Source organism: Abramis brama (genome assembly GCF_963993115.1).
Source record: "Abramis brama genome assembly, chromosome: 13".
NCBI lineage: Eukaryota > Metazoa > Chordata > Actinopteri > Cypriniformes > Leuciscidae > Abramis > Abramis brama.
The window spans coordinates 11,773,470-11,794,393 of NC_139975.1; the positions used below are offsets into that span (position 1 = coordinate 11,773,470).

The 20,924-nt window shown below is 38.7% G+C and overlaps 1 protein-coding gene across 3 annotated transcripts in view; it reads right to left on the reverse strand.

Moving 5' to 3' along the window:
- Positions 1 to 20,924, reverse strand: part of atp8a1 (ATPase phospholipid transporting 8A1) — a 131,655-nt gene that overhangs the window by 62,156 nt on the left and 48,575 nt on the right. For 2 of the 3 annotated variants that reach the window (XM_084133611.1, XM_084133610.1), the window contains exons 12-17: positions 20,260 to 20,387; positions 19,801 to 19,878; positions 18,400 to 18,488; positions 9,036 to 9,080; positions 2,224 to 2,296; positions 45 to 150 (exon numbers count right to left, since the gene is read on the reverse strand). In XM_084133611.1, coding sequence (XP_083989737.1) covers positions 45 to 150; positions 2,224 to 2,296; positions 9,036 to 9,080; positions 18,400 to 18,488; positions 19,801 to 19,878; positions 20,260 to 20,387 — 519 coding nt within the window. The remainder of the gene's footprint in view (positions 1 to 44; positions 151 to 2,223; positions 2,297 to 9,035; positions 9,081 to 18,399; positions 18,489 to 19,800; positions 19,879 to 20,259; positions 20,388 to 20,924) is intronic. The other variant, XM_084133612.1, reaches the window with a different exon arrangement.

Genomic DNA, 20,924 nt, shown 5'->3' on the forward strand with positions numbered 1-20,924 from the left:
TGTACAAATATTTGCTGTTTAATTGTATTAGGATTTTGACTGACCTGGGGAAGCAGCCTGGTAGGTGATCTTGTTGTCAGTGCGTTCAGGGACAGCCGTGTGACAGATAGCCATCATGGTCATGAAATCTTTAATGACCGGAGCAGTGGGCTGTGTAGGAAAAAACAAAAGCATATGAAACTAAGAAAAAGAAGACACTCAATCTGTACATATTAATCTTTAGAATGAAACTCATCCTTGATGGTTTGTTCTACAGACATGAATTGGTGTTAGGACAAATTTCGTTTTCAACTTATGTGTTACCTCTTGAATCTGTAACAACATACGTATACATTTTTTACAGCTATGCAGATGATTTACAGTTACACTTATCACTACGATCCAATAATCTGACAATCTTAGATGTTCTCCAATAGGGTTGTGCCGATGGACGATGCCACGCCCCCCACCCTGTCAGACCAGCCCAGTCTCACGGCAGTTCGTGAAATGGTCACGTAATTTAATCTATTAATTGGTGTACATGGACACGTTTATCATTTTTTTCTTTTCGTGATGGTCAGCACGATTCCATAGCATTAAGAGCGACTACGGTAGCGAGTAGTATGAAAGGCAGAACATCCGATTGGTGGGGTGGTGGATGGGTCAAACAACACAGGACTTTCACCCAGGAGACCGGGGATCGTGTCCTGTGTGTCAAGTTTCCTTAACCCAACCGTCCCGTTCTTTTTTTCCTAAACCCAACCATCCCGTTCTTCTTTTCCTAAACCCAACCGTCCCGTTGTTGTCCCGCGTGTCATGGAAATGTAAGCCCACCCACAAACCTTTTCCTTAACTTAAGGGGCCGTGTTAATTTCACAGAATTCTTCGTGGGCCCATCACAGAATTTTCGCCAATTCTTGCAAAGCTGTATACAGCTTCTCTGCTGCAGCCCGACTGGCAGAAAGAATCGTGCTACTTCTTTTTCCCCCTTACGTGCAACCAATTGGAAAACCCGGATGAGTAATTAGTTGGGTTAGTAAAATAACGAAATTATAGTTTTTAAGTAGAAACAAATATTTATGTAAAGAGATATAGTAAAATAAAAATTGATTTTAAGATATTATTATTGACATATAAAGCACTACAAGGTTTGGCACTACAAGTACTTCGCAGAACTATAAAGACGTTATGAAACAGTTAGATGTCTCAGATCTTCTTGTTATGAATTGTTGGCTGTTCCAAGATCCAGATGAGTTGTATTTCCTTCATAAATTTATATAATCAAGACAATTCTTGAAATCGGCCGCAAATTCTTGAGTCACCAACCGAAAGACCCTGTGCACAAACAGCTTACCTGATTCAATAAAACTCACACATACAAACCATCAAGGTTCAAATAAATATCTTACTCCTGAGTACCTGCACATGGGGCCTTATTTTTTTTAATAAATTTACAGTAGGCCCGGTTTCAAAGACAGGGCTTAGACTAAGCCAGAATTAGGCCTTAGTTCAATTAGTACATTTAAGTAGCCTTAGAAAAAAAACTGGTGTGCATCTTGAGACAAAACAATGGTACTGACATGTTTTAAGATACGTCAGTTCAAGTTGCTTTCAGTTAAAACAGCTCAAACATACATTTTAGTCTGGGACTAGCTTAAGCCTTGTCTGTGAAACCAGGGAAAAAGTCTCACGTCAGTAGAGAATAAAGGCCCGTTCACACCAAGAATGAAAACTATAAAGATAACAATAATGATAAGTATATTAGTCTCCACACCAACGCACAATATCATTCTATTTATTCTAAGCGTGCGCTGAAGTTATGTCATCTACTGCTTTAAATGCTCAAGCTCTTTAAAGCAGGATGGTTTCTGAATGGTTGTCAATGTTTTTATCGTTCATCAGATGAAAAAAATAAATAAAAATCATTCTGAAAGTGATTCTGTACCATTATAGTTATAGTTGTGGTGTGACCTCTGCTATTATTTTATATATATCGAACAATTTCTAACACTATATCTTTATCGTTATAGTAATCGTCCTTGGTGTGAACTACAGCACTCAAAAGGCCTAGTTTTGTGATTGTACACTACTAAACACCCAGGTGGGCAGAACAGAGCTGATATGAGCAAGAAAAGAGCCGTGAGGGAAGATAGGAGGTGGGAGCGTGTGGATATCAGAACCTGTGTGTAAATTTCTGGCTGGCTGGGCATGACTGAGCAGCTGTGATGCCATTACAGTACTTACATGATTGCTTTGGAGGTTTTCCAGTAAGCTGGGGTCATTAAATCCAGCTTCCTCTGTGGACTGAGTGCTGTGACTGCATACAAAGAGAGATATGAAGGAAGACAGAGATAAATACAGGAGCAGGTGCTCTCATTTATAAACAAAAGGGCCATTTTGTCTCCCTTCACTAAAAACAACAATTCTCCATCTGTAGTGAAAATTATCGGAAAAATAATGGAAAATAAACTGTCTCCAATTGCTAAGCATCAGTCTGTTTGTTTATGAAGTGCCATTTGCTGTACATATTTGAGCCCTAGGGGGTCTGTAGGGAGTGCCAATGATTCTTTCATTTCAATCTATCTTTTGTAAAAATAAAATAAATGCATTTAACTAAATTACATTGAGTTAAAATTAACAAAAGCAAGAAAATTAAGAGGTTGAAGTGTTGCATGCATCTATCAAGTAAAATTTTAATTAATGCACACCTGACTAAGCAACATTTATTTAGAACAGATTTTCAATTAAAAGAAAATAATGTTTAGCTATTAAACCAAACAAATTTCCCTGATGAAGAGCCCCTTCATCAGGGAAAGCTCATCTTTGCCAAACATTAATATTAATTCCCTCAAATGCCTTGCTCCTTACCTTTGACCCCCAAACACCCCGATTCCCACTTCAACATTAGTACCACATTATTATCTTGCATTTAAAAAAAAAAAACTATCCTCTTACTATTCATGAAACATCTATTTAGAGTAGATGCAAACATCATGTGACCACCCACTGACAATCTAACCAGTAAAGGTACTGAATTTACACCTTGCAGACTACAGCATTTTTAGGAAAGATATTGATTAGTAGGTCTGTGATATACAGGTCATTCAATAACTCAGTAGTGGACATATCTATAGCCGTATGCTGAACATGACATTTAAGAACCAGTTCACATATTATATTAACCCTCTCCCAAGCCAGTGCAGAAAGGACATTTGACCAGAGCATCTTACTGCAGCGGCAGGCTCAGAAATCAGAACCATATAAATCTGACCGTGAAAAGGTTAGGTGAGATTTGCGGCTTTTGGCAAAGGAGTCTGGGGGGAAAAATTTAATGTTTCGCCACACTGGGTTCAGTGTACAGCATTGTTCATCTCACCGGTGCATTATAATCAAACATGTTGCAGATTATTGGTTGGTGAGATTCATCTCTTAGACTGAAGATGTCATGTTGAGGTAAGGACAAAATCATAGGGGGGGGTGGGGGAATTGGGGGGCATTGTGAAGGAGGATAAAAATCAAATGTATCACACTAAGAGGAGCACATTATGAAACTGGGATACGTGCAGACATGCTCCTTTCACTCACACACAAAAAGGTTCAGGTTTCAAACGTGTTAAAATGCATAGGTCGAACATTAGTCTGAATGTGCAACAAGCAGAAAACGTAGCTTCCGAACAGAAAAAGCCACGTATCATGCAACGTGAACATTAGGATCCCTGCTGCCGTGCTGACGGAGCACTTTGAGCAAAAGCCAGGGCGCATATACACATAGAAATACAATGACACAGCATATTTCACATTACTATAAATTAATTAATGTACGTTTACAGCTTTTCACATTAAAATGTTTTTTTTTTCTCCAATTAATTAATACTTTTATTCAGCAAGAATGCATTAAATTGATCAAAAGTGACAGTAAAGGCATTTATAATGTTACAAAAGATTTCCATTTCAAATAAATGCTGTTCTTTTGAACGTTCTATTCAAAGAACCCTGAAAAAATTGTAGCACGGTTTCCACAAAAATATTAACCTTGAGCATCAAATCAGCATATTAGAATGATTTCTGAAAGGTCATGTGACACTGAAGCTTTGCCATCACACTTACTTTGTCACAATGCAATTCACTCAACATGAATGAGCTGGAAGCATTATAATAATTATTGCAATTTTTAACATCCTAACTCATCATTTGATCTTGCTAACAAGACTTAGCATGCCACCATACTGCATTTTTTGGTGTTATTTTCGGATAACTTTGGCTCAATTAAACATAAGTAATGAGGTCATGTGACAATGATGTTGCATATAAGCGTTAGAAATGCCTAACGTTGCATAATGCATATAGCATCACATGCTATTTATAGAAGTAGTAAGCAGTATTCAGAGTAGACTGTGCATGCTATTGCATTCTGAAGACAGCCTCGGTTATTGGTGATCCAAAGCCCAGCGGGACAATCGTCTCCATGGAAACTGAATGCGGCAGTGTAGTTATCGGCCCTCGGTGGCCCGATTTTGCTCATTCATTCATATCCCTCCCGCAATCTACTGCAGTATTGAACTATAATGGACTATAACAGATAAACACGTTATTTCTCTCTCCACCACACGCACCACACAGGCCATTGCAGAATATCCTATTATAGCTCCACTGAAAAGTAAGCAGTTCACCATTGTTTAAATGTGTGCATGTTTATGAGAGGGATAAACAGAGTAAACAGCAGAGGTGTAGGGGCAGGAGGCATATGTCAGTGTTGCTTACATAACTCCCACAAGACACATGCAAACACGCTTCCATTGTTCCCCTGCACATGGCTTCACCGCTCAAATGAAGCTACAATGCGGACTCAATGCTCAGAGCTCAGACAAAGACAGATACTGCATATACAGTGCATAAGTTCATGATGAAATTCTCCAGAACTTTTATCTGGAAAAAACAGAAAATTGTTCTCATATTTTGCCACAACAGGGAACCCAGTCCTTTCGGCCATCATTATTTGTTATGTAGGCTATGCTTTTATTCTTGCTTGACACACGCAACTTGTTTACACTAAAACAAAAATAATCATTTAATAAAAATTGAACTGTGTGCAATTCATTTAAATTTGTAAAATAGAACTTTCATTGATCTATCTGCATTGAGACTACATGATTTTTTTGTGCTTAAAGTTATAGTTCACCCAAAAATGAAAACTGTCATCATTTATTCACCCGCAAGTTTTTCCAAACCTGTATGAATTTTTTTCTTCTGCTGAACACAAAAGAAGATATTTTAAAGAATGTCAGTAACCAAACCAGTTAATTGACCCCATTGACTTCCATAGTTTTTTAATTATCATATTGAAGTCAATGGGGTCCATCAACTGTTTGGTTCCCATATTCTTCAAAATATCTTCTTTTGTGTTCAGCAGAAGAAAGAAACTCATACAGGTTTGGAACAGCTTGAGGGTGAGTAAATGATGACAGAATTTTAATTTTTGGGTGAACTATCCCTTTTAACATACATATTTAGTTAGATAAATAACTCACTCCAAAAATAAAGATTTCACCTCCATGTCATTCCAAACCTGTATGACTTTCTTTTTTCTATGAACACAAAAGATGACATTTTGAAAAATGTGTTTTTGTCTTTACAATAAAAGTCAATGGGGTCCAAAGTTATCAGCATTTCTTCTTGTTCATGTTCCACAAAAGAAACTCAATTTCAGGATTCCGCTGTAGAAAGTATCCGATTTAATATTCATTATTTAATTTTATTTTACGAAAATCCATTTTCAATTTGTGGAAACATTATTCTGAATTAGGTTATATTTTGAGTGCGATAAAACCCCTACTAGGCTTTATTAGATAAACCTGACAGACTTGCTAAAGATAGATTTTAATATCAATATCAAATGGGCTGGTAAAACATTTTCGAGTTACGAAGATATTCAATCTAATGGACACAACATGATTTTCCATTCTCTCCACAGGAATCCTGCTCTTCTAGGGACACTATAGAGATCTCTAGAGCCCCGTTCACTAAGTGCAAATTGTCCTCATGGGGTCCATGCTGGATATGGAAGATTGATTTAATTTATAACGCCGCTACTGTGACAATGTAAATTTAGAAAGTGTAACATATTAAAAGTAAAAAATAATAATAATACTACAATACTGTACATTGAAATTGTAATCAGCATAAATGCAGTAAAGTAAATATTAACAATGTACAGCATTAATGTTATAAATAAATGTAAATAATATATATTTAGCATTAAATTAGTCTTTATTCAAAATATGATTTAATTAATTTTTTTCTTATTTGGGGTGAAAATTGACCCAGACAGATTTACCCACATAAAGTGATGTCAGTCAGGGGTTTTGGTTCTCATATGCTCTGAGGGATATTTCAGTAATGTCCAAATGGGAAGTAAAATTTTCAAGCTGGAGCTCCATTTACAGTGAGGAAAATAAGTATTTGAACACCCTGCTATTTTGCAAGTTCTCCCACTTGGAAATCATGGAGGGGTCTGAAATTGTCATCGTAGGTGCATGTCCACTGTGAGAGACATAATCTAAAAAAAAAAATCCAGAAATCACAATATATGATTTTTTAACTATTTATTTGTATGATCCAGCTGCAAATAAGTATTTGAACACCTGTCTATCAGCTAGAATTCTGACCCTCAAAGACCTGTTAGTCTGCCTTTAAAATGTCCACCTCCACTCCATTTATTATCCTAAATTAGATGCACCTGTTTGAGGTCGTTAGCTGCATAAAGACACCTGTCCACCCCATACAATCAGTAAGAATCCAACTACTAACATGGCCAAGACCAAAGAGCTGTCCAAAGACACTAGAGACAAAATTGTACACCTCCACAAGGCTGGAAAGGGCTACAGGGAAATTGCCAAGCAGCTTGGTGAAAAAAGGTCCACTGTTGGAGCAATCATTAGAAAATGGAAGAAGCTAAACATGACTGTAAATCTCCCTCGGACTGGGGCTCCATGCAAGATCTCACCTCGTGGGGTCTCAATGATCCTAAGAAAGGTGAGAAATCAGCCCAGAACTACACGGGAGGAGCTGGTCAATGACCTGAAAAGAGCTGGGACCACCGTTTCCAAGGTTACTGTTGGCAATACACTAAGACGTCATGGTTTGAAATCATGCATGGCACAGAAGTTTCCCCTGCTTAAACCAGCACATGTCAAGGCCCGTCTTAAGTTTGCCAATGACCATTTGGATGATCCAGAGGAGTCATGGGAGAAAGTCATGTGGTCAGATGAGACCAAAATAGAACTTTTTGGTCATAATTCCACTAAACGTGTTTGGAGGAAGAAGAATGATGAGTACCATCCCAAGAACACCATCCCTACTGTGAAGCATGGGGGTGGTAGCATCATGCTTTGGGGGTGTTTTTCTGCACATGGGACAGGGCGACTGCACTGTATTAAGGAGAGGATGACCGGGGCCATGTATTGCGAGATTTTGGGGAACAACCTCCTTCCCTCAGTTAGAGCATTGAAGATGGGTCGAGGCTGGGTCTTCCAACATGACAATGACCCGAAGCACACAGCCAGGATAACCAAGGAGTGGCTCTGTAAGAAGCATATCAAGGTTCTGGCGTGGCCTAGCCAGTCTCCAGACCTAAACCCAATAGAGAATCTTTGGAGGGAGCTCAAACTCCGTGTTTCTCAGCGACAGCCCAGAAACCTGACTGATCTAGAGAAGATCTGTGTGGAGGAGTGGGCCAAAATCCCTCCTGCAGTGTGTGCAAACCTGGTGAAAAACTACAGGAAACGTTTGACCTCTGTAATTGCAAACAAAGGCTACTGTACCAAATATTAACATTGATTTTCTCAAGTGTTCAAATACTTATTTGCAGCTGTATCATACAAATAAATAGTTAAAAAATCATACATTGTGATTTCTGGATTTTTTTTTTTTTAGATTATGTCTCTCACAGTGGACATGCACCTACGATGACAATTTCAGACCCCTCCATGATTTCTAAGTGGGAGAACTTGCAAAATAGCAGGGTGTTCAAATACTTATTTTCCTCACTGTATATTTTATTAGTGTTGTCTAAAATGAATGTGTCTCGAGTTTGGCTGTTCCAGTTACAAATCATAAAGTGTTGTCATGATATGGATGGCTTTCTAAAAGTTAAATCCCAAGGAAAACTGACTCATACGCTGGAGACTGGTCACTAATCTACATCACTGTGTTCTTTAAGCAGACTTTTAACTGCAGGTTACACAGGGACAGCAACCATAGAGTAGACTGAAATCTGAAAACTTTTGCTAAATGGCCTAACTTTTGCTATATACAGTGCCTGTAAAAAAAGTATGGAAAGTTGAAACACTAAATTCTTTTGCGTTTTTGAAAAGTCTCTTATGCTCACCAAGGCTGCATTTATTTGATCAAAAATACAGTGAAAACAATAATATTGTGAAATATTGCAATTTAAAATATCCTTTTTATATTTGAATACATTTAAAAATGTAATTTATTGCTGTTATGGGAAAGGAAAGAATTAAAATTAAAATTCTTTTAATTTGTAATAAAATATCATATTACAGTTTCCATTGTATTTTTTGCTTAAATTAATGTAGCCTTGGTGAGCATAAGAGACTTCTTTCAAAAACATGTTTTAATGTTTCCAAACTTTTGACAGTTACTGGGAGCTATATATTTAGCAAACGTTACACCATAGAGAGAGAGAGGCGCATATATAAAGACTTTAGTCTGTAGTAAACAAGTTTGTGCGGAGAAATCAAAGACAAACTTAGTCTACAATAGAAAACACCTGTTGCTGTCTTAACCATACAGTACAGCCCAAAACAACAGATTAATTATATTAAATCAAACCAGCACAGCACAGAAAATCAGACAACAGCTCCTTCATTCAACAGGAATCTGTCTTCACACTAATTTAGGGTGACACCGTGCAGAAGTCCAATAAACACAACCACATCACAAGAAAAGGGCTCAAACCACATTTCTCACAAGGCAACACAGCAAGAACACATCACAGAAGCATAAAACATACAGCCAATGGTGTTGGTCCTTACCAGTCCTCCTCCGCAAAACTACCATCCTCAACTTCAGCTGCATGACTGTTGGGTGGAGTGAAGAGAGTTACAGACAAAACAGAACCCAAATGACCACGTTTACCCATGTCTGCCTGTGCAATAAATCAGATCTATAGAAGTGGGTTTAAGAGAATCTATTTTTAGATACTTTGAATAGAAAGCGGTGACAATATATTATTATATTTATATGATGTTTATGCTTTAATTAATAAATAATTAACATCAACAGATGCATCTCAATAAATCCCATTTATATTTTGTAAAACTAATTCCTGCAAACACGTTAAGAAAAGATAGACCAAAGAATGAGGAAGACCAAAGGGATTTTGTGAGAGATGCAAGAGCGTTGATCCAAAATAAATAATTAAAAATGTATTCACTGCAAGGCAAAACTCTAATATTTATCCATACTAATTGTCTAACAAAGAATCAGATTTAATGCAACAGACATCACATGAATTTGAAGGGTAAGGGAGAATGACTAACCAATAAACAGCATACTGTAACTACAGCTAATTAAAGAGCACAAATCCAAGGTAAGACAAATAATTAGATGAATGCTGGAATGGCTACATTATCCACTATATAGAAAGGCTAAGACAAGCCCATGCTAGTAGAGGGGCAGTGGATGAATTGCTGGCTGCTAAACCGAATCTGCTGGGATAGGGAGACACAGCCACTGCTGCCGGCTTGACAGCAGAAAATTATTCTTGCATCTTTGCTCAGGTCAACAGATTCGGGCTTTGATGGCTTTGTTAATTGTAATACGAGTGGACACTGGCCTGACCATGTGTTTAATGACCAGACAATGGTGAGGGAAAAAGTTAGAATGAGCAGCAGAGTTAATATTATGACACAAAGGGAGAATAGCACACTAGGGAAATAAAAAAACAAAAAAACAATACAGAGTTGTGTGTATTGTAGAAATTGTTTTGAAAGAGCAATGTGCACACGACACAATAATAACAAATAAGTGCCATGTGTCACATGGTATTAGTCCCAACCATAGTACATAGATTTGTGGACATGTACCATGCCACGTTATTATTTGAAGTTTCCTTTACATGGTCCGTGAATATGGAAATCATTTGAGTATCATGGTATACATCAAAGTACTACGGTATTCAGGTACATCTGATACGGTCAATTTATCATGGTAAGACATAGTACTTTTTAAAAGGGGTTTGTCATGAATGTAGGAATACATAACTTCAGAAAATATTTGGAAGGAGGCAAGGAAAACAAAAAGAAGAGAGGAAAAAAAGAGAAAAGGAACAGAAAATTGATCAAATATGAAAAGTGAAGGGAAAAGAAATGGGAAAATGAAAGAAAGAAAATCTGTAAATGTCCAATGTGCTATTAATGATCCTGCGTTGACAAAATGTGGCGTATTTCAAACCAAAATTATGACTCGACAGAAACTACAAAAACAAAAGACAGGTTGACTGGTTATGCACATATCTGACTCCGTACCATCAGCCTCAGGGGGAAGAGAATTGTTTAGTACGCTGAAACAGAAGAACTGCATTTCAGCAGGGGGGAACAGTGCATTTACGCTAATATAGGCCAACACAAGTCCTGCAGGTATTAGACTCTATGACTTCTTCAGCATCCAAACAATACAGATTTCTGCAGACGGGTGGGACTTGGGTCTTTTAAAACAAACATGGTTTAAAAAAGACAAATGCTAGCCGTGTCAGACCCTTTTGGGTTGTTACTGAGAAAAAGAGCTTAGAGCAACAAGATAGAGAAGAGAAAAGCAATAGGGTACCTGAGAGACTTGCACAAAAGTATCCCTGCAGAACTGCACTACCTCAGCTCACTTCAAACAGACACTCTGAACTCACACTACTTGCTAAAAAGGTGGTGCAGCCTAGTTGGTAAAGATTATGGCTGTTAATGTTGCAGGTTCAAACAAGAATTGGAGTCAAGACCAGATCCACAATAGACTTCTTGACTCTTGAGGCCTAGATCCAGCCTTGTCAGTCAAAAACAAAAAAAACTGAACTCAAAGTTGGAATCAAATTTACCTAAAAGACCTCTAAATTACCAACATTATCAAAATTTTGCTAAATCTATTACATGCCTTCTGTCATCAGATTGATAGTTCATACTTTTACCCAGTAAAAGGCATTTTAGTATTCTAAAAACATTCCCCTTCAGGTTGTGATATATGTGTCTGTTTTCTGTGAAATCTTTAATAAATCTTTATGAAGTAAACATAAGTTATACAGTATATTGTTAGCAATATTTCAAGATGACCAAATATTGGACAGAAGCAACTAAGGTTTACTTGAATACACATACATAATAAAAAAAAAATCATGTTAATATCTGAGTATTTAATAATACAATACATATATAGGGATATTGAGAAATGTTTATTTGTAGCATTGCATTGTTTTGCCCTCCACAATAAAACTACAGTGCTTAGATCATAAAAGCATTTAAATATATTTTTTCCATTTCATTTTATATTTTGTCTAAATGTTCCAAATTTTTTTCCATTTGATGCAAGCCTGAAGGACAAAGACCAGGTGCAACAGCTGCGCAAAGACATCAGTAGTAGCCTATAGTCCATCGACAACACCCAGCTACCTGGAAAGTTAAAGGCCTGGTGTCTGCAGTTTGGTCTCCTACCCTGGGTGTTGTGGCCCCTAGTAGTGTATGAGGTTCCAATCTCAATAGTGGAGAAGATAGAAAGAGGAGTCACAGGCTACTTAAAGAAGTGGCTCGGAGTTCCACGATGCCTTACCACCATAGGCCTCTATGGAGATGGTGTCCTCAAGCTGCCCCTCACCAGTCTAACAGAGGAATTCAAGTGTGCAAAAACCAGGCTCCAGATGACACTGAATGAATCTCGAGACCCAGTGGTGAGCAACAACGCACCAACCTTGGCAACTGGGCGCAAATGGAGGCCAGGAAAAGCAGTCCAGGAGGCAACAGCAGCCCTCAGACATGCTGACATTGTGGGTCATGTTCAGCAAGGGAGAGGAGGCCTTGGGCTAACTAGCCGTGCTGTTTGGAGTAAGGCCACTGCACCAGTGCGGCGGAAGATGGTAGTGCCATGGAAGCGAGGCGGTTGAGCTTTTCCATCAGAGCAACATATGACGTCCTTCCAACACCAGTTAATCTTCACCAATGGTATGGTGAAGATCCGGAATGTGCCCTCTGTTCCATGCCAGCCAACCTCAGGCACATTCTCACAGGGTGTAAAACAAGCCTCACCCAAGGACGCTACACTTGGCGTCACAACCAAGTCCTAAAAAACCTTGCGTCCGCCCTGGAGGACAAGCGAGCTGCCACCAACTCCCTACCACCCCCAGCAGCATCACACCCCTTACGGACGACTTTTGTCCGCAAAGGGGCAAAACCACAGAAGAGCAGCTCTACACCATCAGAGCGAGACCAGCTGCGCTTGGCCCGCAACTGGAAAATGCTAGCTGACATTGGTCGGCAACTTGTGTTTCCTCCGGAGATCGCAACCACCACCCTAAAGGCCCTTTCACACTGGATGCGATTTTGACGCACGAATAATTCGCGCGATGGTTTTATTTTTTGATCAGCTGTTTGTGTAATGAGTGCTTTCACACCGAACGCGAATGTGCTGCGGCGAAAAAACGAATTTTATTTTTTTCGTTTCGATGTCGATTTTTTTTTTCTTTTGCGGCGACAGAAAAGGCTTCAGCCAATCGCATACTACAAGGACAATGATTGTGTGGCATAGCATTGCCAACCAACTCGGTTATCACGACTGTGAGTATGTTGTGTGATAGTTTTAGTTGTTGTATAGTCCTGTGCTGTGTAGGCTAGCAGGCTAAACTACATTTGGGATAGAAAGCTAATCGTCAAAGATAGAGATAGAGACCGTGTTTACGCGGCTCATGTGATGGGTTTTGACGCGAACTATTCGCACACGAACTATTCGCTTTTTCGTTACGCATCCGGTGTGAAAGGGCCTTAAGACCTGACATGGTGCTCTGGTCCCGTTCGCTCAAGAAGGTCTTCATTATTGAGCTCACAGTACCCTGGGAGGACTCGGTAGATGAGGCTTATGAGCGAAAACATCTGTGCTATGCCGATCTAGCTGCCGAAGCACGGCATCATGGCTGGAACACAGAAGTCCGACCAGTGGAGGTGGGCTGCAGAGGTTTTGTGGCAACATCTACAACCAGACTGCTTAGAGACCTGGGAATTAAGGGCCAGAGCCAGCGTTCGGCAATCAGAGCTGTATCGGAGGCGGCAGAAGGCAGCAGTCAGTGGCTCTGGATGAAGAGGAAAGACCCCAGCTGGGCCCCGAAGTGAGAGGGTCAGGAGGTATGCGGTCAACTAGGGGTGTGCCAAAATATTGATATGGCGAAATCTCGCGATATTTTCTCCCGCGATCGATTCTCGATGCGCTCTTGCCAAGTATCGATATTAAAAGCCGTTAGGGCGGGCGTACACGGTGCGAGTTCGGACACTCGGGAGGTCGTGAGATCAGTTTAACTGATAATCGCGTCAAAGCAGCTGGTACAAGGCACGACTGTCCTGCATGAATTTTATCCCGAGCCGGCAGCAATCATGTGGGCTTTCGCGCTAAACCGTCATGTTGCGAATGGGAGAAAGAGAGAGAGAAAAGTGTGTGTGTGTGTGTGTGACAGTGACAGTGTATGCGCACGCTGTATGGTTGCTGCCACTGAGGTATAGCCCCATCGACGTGGTTGTGTATGATTTGGCAATAGGGGACAGCTGGTGAAAAAACATGTTTAAAAATTATCGGGAGGTCGGGAGGTTCTTGTAACGTGCTCGGCTCGGCTTGTAATTCCTCTCACACGCTACGAGCCGCGACCATGCGAGCATCACCGATTCCACTCGATTTCTCCCGAGTGAAAAAAAATCATCTGCAGCAAAACAAAAATAGTGTCTGTGACTGTTTTGTTGCAACTGATAAGACACAAGTTGTTTTTGTTATTGTGTTTCATCCAAAAACGAAATGGAGATTCATTTTCCTAATTAAAAAAAAAATTTTTTTATTTCTTAAAACATGATACTGTATATTGTGAGCTATTACTGATAATATATCGATTATCGCAGTATCGCCATATCGTGATATTATCGTATCGTGAACAATGTATCGCGTATCGTATCGTATCGCGAAGTACCCAGTGATTCCCAGCCCTACGGTCAACAATGCTTGACTCAGGGAGGAGGACGCCCCTGCCATGCATAGTCCCATGGGATGTTGGCTGTCAACAACAAGGCAACTCCTATGACTAATTGGGTTTGGGACGCAAGCGTAGGATTGATCACCCTGTTGCTGGCCGCCTGTGGGGAGGGTGCATAGTGTGAAAGGCCGAAACACCCTAGGAACCAAAGGTACACTACTGACGATGCGCTCCCCAAATTTCATCAGGCTCACTGTTCATGGACTGTTGGAAATGCTTGCACAAAGGATAGTAACATCTTATCCTGTGTTCTTTGAATCTACAGTGCTTAGATCATAAAAGCATTTAAATATATTTTTTCCATTTCATTTTATATTTTGTCTAAATGTTCCAAATTTTTTTCCATTTCATGAAATCATATCTGACTTTTATTAATTAACTAAAATACAAAAAAAAAATGCTGAAATTACTGTAGCATTTCAAAAAATATTTTTAAAAAGTAGAGACTAAGACCAAAGTCACACTTATATTGTCTTGAAAGGATCAAGACTGGTTCAACCCCAAGTTGCTCCAAAAAAATGTGTTTGGTAAATTAATACACTTGGCAATTTAGCAGTACAATAATATAAACAAATCATATATATTTTGTTTCTCTTATTCTGACAATATGGATTCAGACTCCCTCCTACCACCTGACCTAAATGGGTAATGTTTATCAGATTCCACGTTCGTTGCACAGATGAGATCATGTCTAACCCGAGAGACATTTGGGGGTGGGGTGAGTACAGCTGGACATTTACACACAACAATTCACAAACAATGAACAAAAGAGGCGAAAGCAGCACTCCTGCTACTGCACCATATAATCATCTTGTTTGTCAATCACTCTATGTCTCTGCCTGAGACTACATCCAATGAGACTACACTCTATGCCCCACAACGGTTTCTTCTTAAATCACTGGCATACACACACATGAGATAATGTTATTAGGTAATATGCCAAGCTAGATCCAGGCCAAACATGTTAATGTGTTTTTAATAAGTTGCAAAGGAGATGGGGCCAGAGGAGACCCTGATGTAAGCCTATAAATAAGAAAAGGAGGTGCAATTATCCAAGACTGCCCAGCTTTACAACCCAAACACAGTTGTGACAGTTCCAAAAGCAAAGAAATAAGAAAAAAATGATATCAGATACAATAATTTCCTCTAGTGCTGAGGGCTAAAAAGCACTTTGGCCATCATGTCTCCATGAAATCTCATTAAATTAATTAACATCTTCAGCCAAAGGGATTTCCTCATTAATTACTGTTCTACTTAACTAGCTGTGCAACGTAACACAAGCGGGGGGGAAAGAGTCATGGGGGGCCAAAACACATCGCACCCTTTTGTGACAATGTCAAATCTTTGTTTTACGTGAGACACATGGCTATTAATGTCTGAAATTAAGACTGTGAGGACAGAAAACGGTCCAGTGTTGACAGAGACACCAGCACGTGTGCAAAAAACCAAAACATTCAAGTCTACTGTACAGTGTTGTTATTGTTAACAAAAACTATTAAACATTTTAATTTAAACAAAAGCTAAATAAAATATACGACAAAAACTAGAAATGTTAAATTAGCTTAAATAAAATAAGTTTAAGTCAAAGATATGATATCTGAGATCATATCAAAACCAACTTTTCAACCTCTTGGTCTACATATGACACCGGCAGACCAAACCTTTGTTCACTAAATGAACGAGATTGGTTTAAGAGTGTAAATGTACATAACTGAGACACAAAATTATGTGCTGGTGTTATTAATGTAGTCGCTGTGGATTTAGGAGATGCCTTGAGATTTTTTTTGGGTCAATGGGGAGAGTTTTCAATGAAGACATGTGAACGAAAAATCTGAGAAATTCAAGAAATTCAACTCGGACATGAAACACAAAAGAGACATAAAATGCAAGGTCTAGTGGAAAGACGTCAGCTCATCTCAACATTAACACCAGAACTCCAGCATGCTACACTAGCAGCATGTTGGTTTTTCCAGTCCGACAAACATGTCAAGTCAAACATCTAGGCTACATTTCACATCAAACTCTTCCTTTGGGCTTGCACCAAGTTTCTCCACTCACTGCAAGAAAAGATGTCACGCTTCAAAAACATCAATGACGCCCAGCAAGAGGAGATGTGGGGGAAGAGGAGGGATGCATCATCAAATGGGACCAAGTTTATTTGAAGCTGATAAAAGATGGCATCAATATTCAGGAGGTGGAGTACGACTCACTTCTGAAATATACAGTAGCCCAGTTTGAAAATGTAAAAGAGCTGTAAAACATACTTATGAGAGAATAAACGGCTGACTTCACCAATGGATAAGCAGAGGGATCCCTCCTCTATGTAGAAAGAAATATCTAGAAGCATGGCTTCAGGAATGATGCTGGCTTAGGAGGCATCAGCATTGTAATTTAGCCTGGTGCAAAGGTCAAGGATGTAGAATTAGAGGGTGAACGAATGAGCTTCATACTGCATGACCTTGCTTTGACTTGCTGGTTATATTCTCTTAAACTTAACGTATGGACGTTCAGACATCATCCTGTTCAAAAGTTTGGGGTCAGTTCATTTTGAATTTTTTTATTAACACTTTTATAATGTCAAATCCTGTTTTTTTTTTTTTTTTTTTTTTATCAGTATCCACAAAAATATTAAACAGCCAAACTGTTTTCAACACTGATAATAGAAAATGTTTCTTAAGCACCCAATCAGTATATTAGAATGATTTCTGAAGGATCATGTGACACTGGTGTAATGATGCTGAAAATTTAGTTTTGCCAGTGAATAAATTACATTTTAAAATATATTACAATAGAAAACAATATTACTGTTTTTACTGTGATTTTATCAGATAAATCCAGCTTTGGTGAGCATAAAAGACTTTCCAAAAAAAAAGAAAAATTTGCCACCAAACTTTTGATCCAAGTATAAAATGGCTATGAAAATAATCATATAAAATCTGTCAGTGATGATATAATTGTAATATTGGCATAATGAATCGTGATTTTTATTTCTTTGCGTATTGATTCTCATGCACGGCACACAGAAAACAAGACCAGAAACAAAAAGCTCGCCACATATTTTTCTGTGTACCAAATATCATGTTTGGAAAACTCTAACCTGCAAGTGAACACAGAAGACGACTTTAGACCAATAGAGAAAATAAACATCACAGACTGACCTCTTGGCTCAATATAAAGAAAATAAACTCCAAGTGTGACAGGTGCCTGAGGTGAGTGTAATACAGCATTTAATAAAGTAAAACCCTAAAAAGCATTAGCACTGGAAATGCAAATATATTTCAACATTATGAATTTAATATTTCCAGTAAGTGTTTTCCTTTAAGTGTCACAATGGAACTGCCTCTTGAATCTCCTGATCTCAGAAGAGTTTTAATTGAGTTAATAGGATTAATGCTGCTCCTAATGCTGGAGCACAGATCATTTAGATTCAGCTCTGATACGGCTGCCATGTGCTTTATTCTCTGAATGCAGAATGTAAAGAGGCACTATTAAGCATGAATGTGAATACAAGGTTGTATTTTGTGATGGTTGTCGTGTCTGTGATAAGATCTAGAGTCCTTGTGCATGTAAACATCCAATAATCTCAGTGCCGTGGCCCCGACGTGACCTTGCCCAATACGCCTCATCTTTCGTAAACTGCTTTCCATAAACATCACTGTGATCATAAAATCTATCTGGTGAGAAGGAAAGACACAGATATGGAAGAGAGCTATGCCATCATTGTCTCATCTGCCACATGCTGAGCATGCTGATGAACATTTCTTCAAAAACACTCACATAGCATCAGCTGCAGCACAATGGAAATCTAATCTTTCACAACACTTTAGGCTTATAAATACAAATGTGTAAAACCTCAAAATTTTCTACATCTAGTTTTAGAACAGACATATACATTGCATGCCCCATAAAAACGTCCAAAATTAGACAAATAGTCAACCTGAAACGCTGTGTTCCTATCTAAGCATGTTAAAAAAAAGGAAGAAAATCTGCGAGTCCCGTTCTCTGATATTTATAGAATCACTCTGGCTGTGCAGGGAAGCATCGAGGCAGCTGCTAACAAGGGAGCTGAGGACAAGACAGCTAGAGCCAGATGTACACTCTACTGATTATGAACGCAATATGAAACAGAACCTTACCCGTAGGCCACGCCTGCAATTGTGCACTTCTTAAACTGCATGACGTTGCAGGTCAAGGTGCCTGTCTTGTCTGAAAAGATGTACTTCACCTGGTTTTAGGAAAGAGAGAGCAATAAACTACAGTAAATTAGGTAAAAGTAAGCAGACTTTAAGTAAATATATTCAACCCATTTTACTTCCATAATGTAACTTATCTGAGCGGAACAAAACGACATTTAAAGGGTTAGTTCACCCAAAATTTTTAATTCTGTCATTATTTACTCACCTTCATGTAATTTCTAAACCTGTAAGACTTTCGTTTGTCTTCGGAACACAAATGAAGATATTTTTGATGAAATATGAGAGCTTTCTGTCCCTCCATTGAAAGTCTAAGCAACTACCATTTTGACGTTTCAAAAAGTTAATAGAGAGCTTGTAAAACTAATCCATATGAATTGAGTGGTTCAGTCCAAATTTTCTGAAAAAACAAATTGCTATATATGATGAACAGATTTAATTTAAGCGTTTATTCACATATAAACATTCATCAACGCACACATCAGTTATGGTAAATAAAAGCTCAAGAGGGTTTGCTTGACATGCGAGAACCAATGAGGTTTATTGTGTGTTACGCAGCATGTTTGAGCTGCCGCAAGAACCAATGTGGTTCATTCTCGCACGTTACGCAGCATGTTTGAGCTGCCGCAAGAAACAATGCAGTTTGTTCTCGCACGTAAAGCAGGTTCGGTTGAGCTTCTGTTTATGTTTGCTGATCAATGTTTATATGTGAATAAAAGCATAAATTCAATCTGTTCATCACATTAAATGATTGAGTCTCTTCAGAAAATGTACAGATTTATAGACTAAACCACTCAATTCATATGGATTAATTTTACAATCTCTTTATTAACTTTTTGAACCGTCAAAGTGATAGTGGCCTGTGACTGTGCCTATTGATTTCATTAAAAATATCTTCATTTGTGTTCCGAACATTAACAAAAGTCTCACGGCTTTGTAAAGACTAAATAATGACAGAATTTTCATTTTTGGGTGAACTAACCCTTTAAAGCCAGGAATTAACTCGACAGCAAAAAGTAGGTCTTCATTATATTAACTGGCATTAGGATGTATTCCCTAATAAAATCCTGATAACTGATATTATGGCTGATAACTGATGAATAGAATATAGTAAAATTAGATAGTAGATAGTAAAAATCTGTATTATTTTGTTTGAATAAATCTAATAAAACGCATAAGTCACAAAATGAATCATATCAAATGCTACAAGTGAAGAGTTTTTAAAGGTTAACTTTAAGTGATTGTTAGATGACGGCAAAGGTAAATCAAATCCAAATATTGGTTTCATTTTTTATTTTCATTCATCCCTTTTTGTTTATTTCTGAAATTGAGGACAAGCAGTACCTGTCCCAACTCCTCATTCAGGTTTGATGTCCGGGCCATAGCTGGTGTGTTGGTGGCTTCATACAGCATGTCAGTGTCCTAAAATACAGTGTCACCAAGCAGAATTAATATTCACAACCATTTTTCATTAATACCTTGCCATCTGGACTCCAAAACATGACTAACACTTTAAAATGATAGTTTAATACTCTGTCAATCAAAGCAACCTCCACTCAAAAGTCTTGCCATTCAGTGGGAACTCAAAACTCCACTGCATCTAAAATCAGTGTCTGTGTGTTTTAAACGCCCTGCCCTAAATCCAATTTTGGCATCTTCATATGGGTTATTTTGATAAAGCTCCACTTTCGTTTGGGCTGTGAAGTTTTCTGGGATTGGCCCTAGAGGTTTAAGCAGTCTGCATTTCAAAGACAGCAGATTCATCAAGCAGGAACAGCTCCCGTGGCTCAGACTCGCACTCACCCAGTTGATGAAGAAAGCCTGGACGAACTTGATGACCTCTAGAGTCACCAGAAGACTGATGGGAATCAAGTTGTTGAAGAGGATGATGAAGGTGAGGAAGTTCAGGCCAAAATTAGCTGCTCCACCATCTGGAAAAAGAAGAGCGAGGGAAGGAAGAGGAAAGAGTGGAAGTGAGGTGACAGACAGGTTTCTGAGCAATGAAAGGCATGATGGGATGGGGTGGACTGGGGAGGGAAGATGGAAGGACAATGCCACAAGCTCATCTGGTCTAATTTGCAACGTTTCCACAATGCTCCACTAGCGTTGTGCGAGCGTTGTGCAAACACTAATCTGAGCAAATTCAACTCTTTCAACCAATCTCTCCGATAATACTCTAACCTACAAATTTACATTCAATTCTCCAATTAGGTCTCCATTAATTAGTAGCTAAACTGAGACTTGAGTCTTTGACATCATAGCAGAAGCCTTGGCAATATGGGCAAACTTCAAAGCAACACATTATCCCACAATGCACTGGGGTGGGTGATCATGATTTCCGATGATCACCAAATTTAACAAAGAGAGCAGCACAAAGAGAAAAAAAGTGTAATCGATAAAAACAAGACCACGGACACAAGACAGCTCAGACATAGAATTAAAGTCAACATGAAACAACATTCACAACC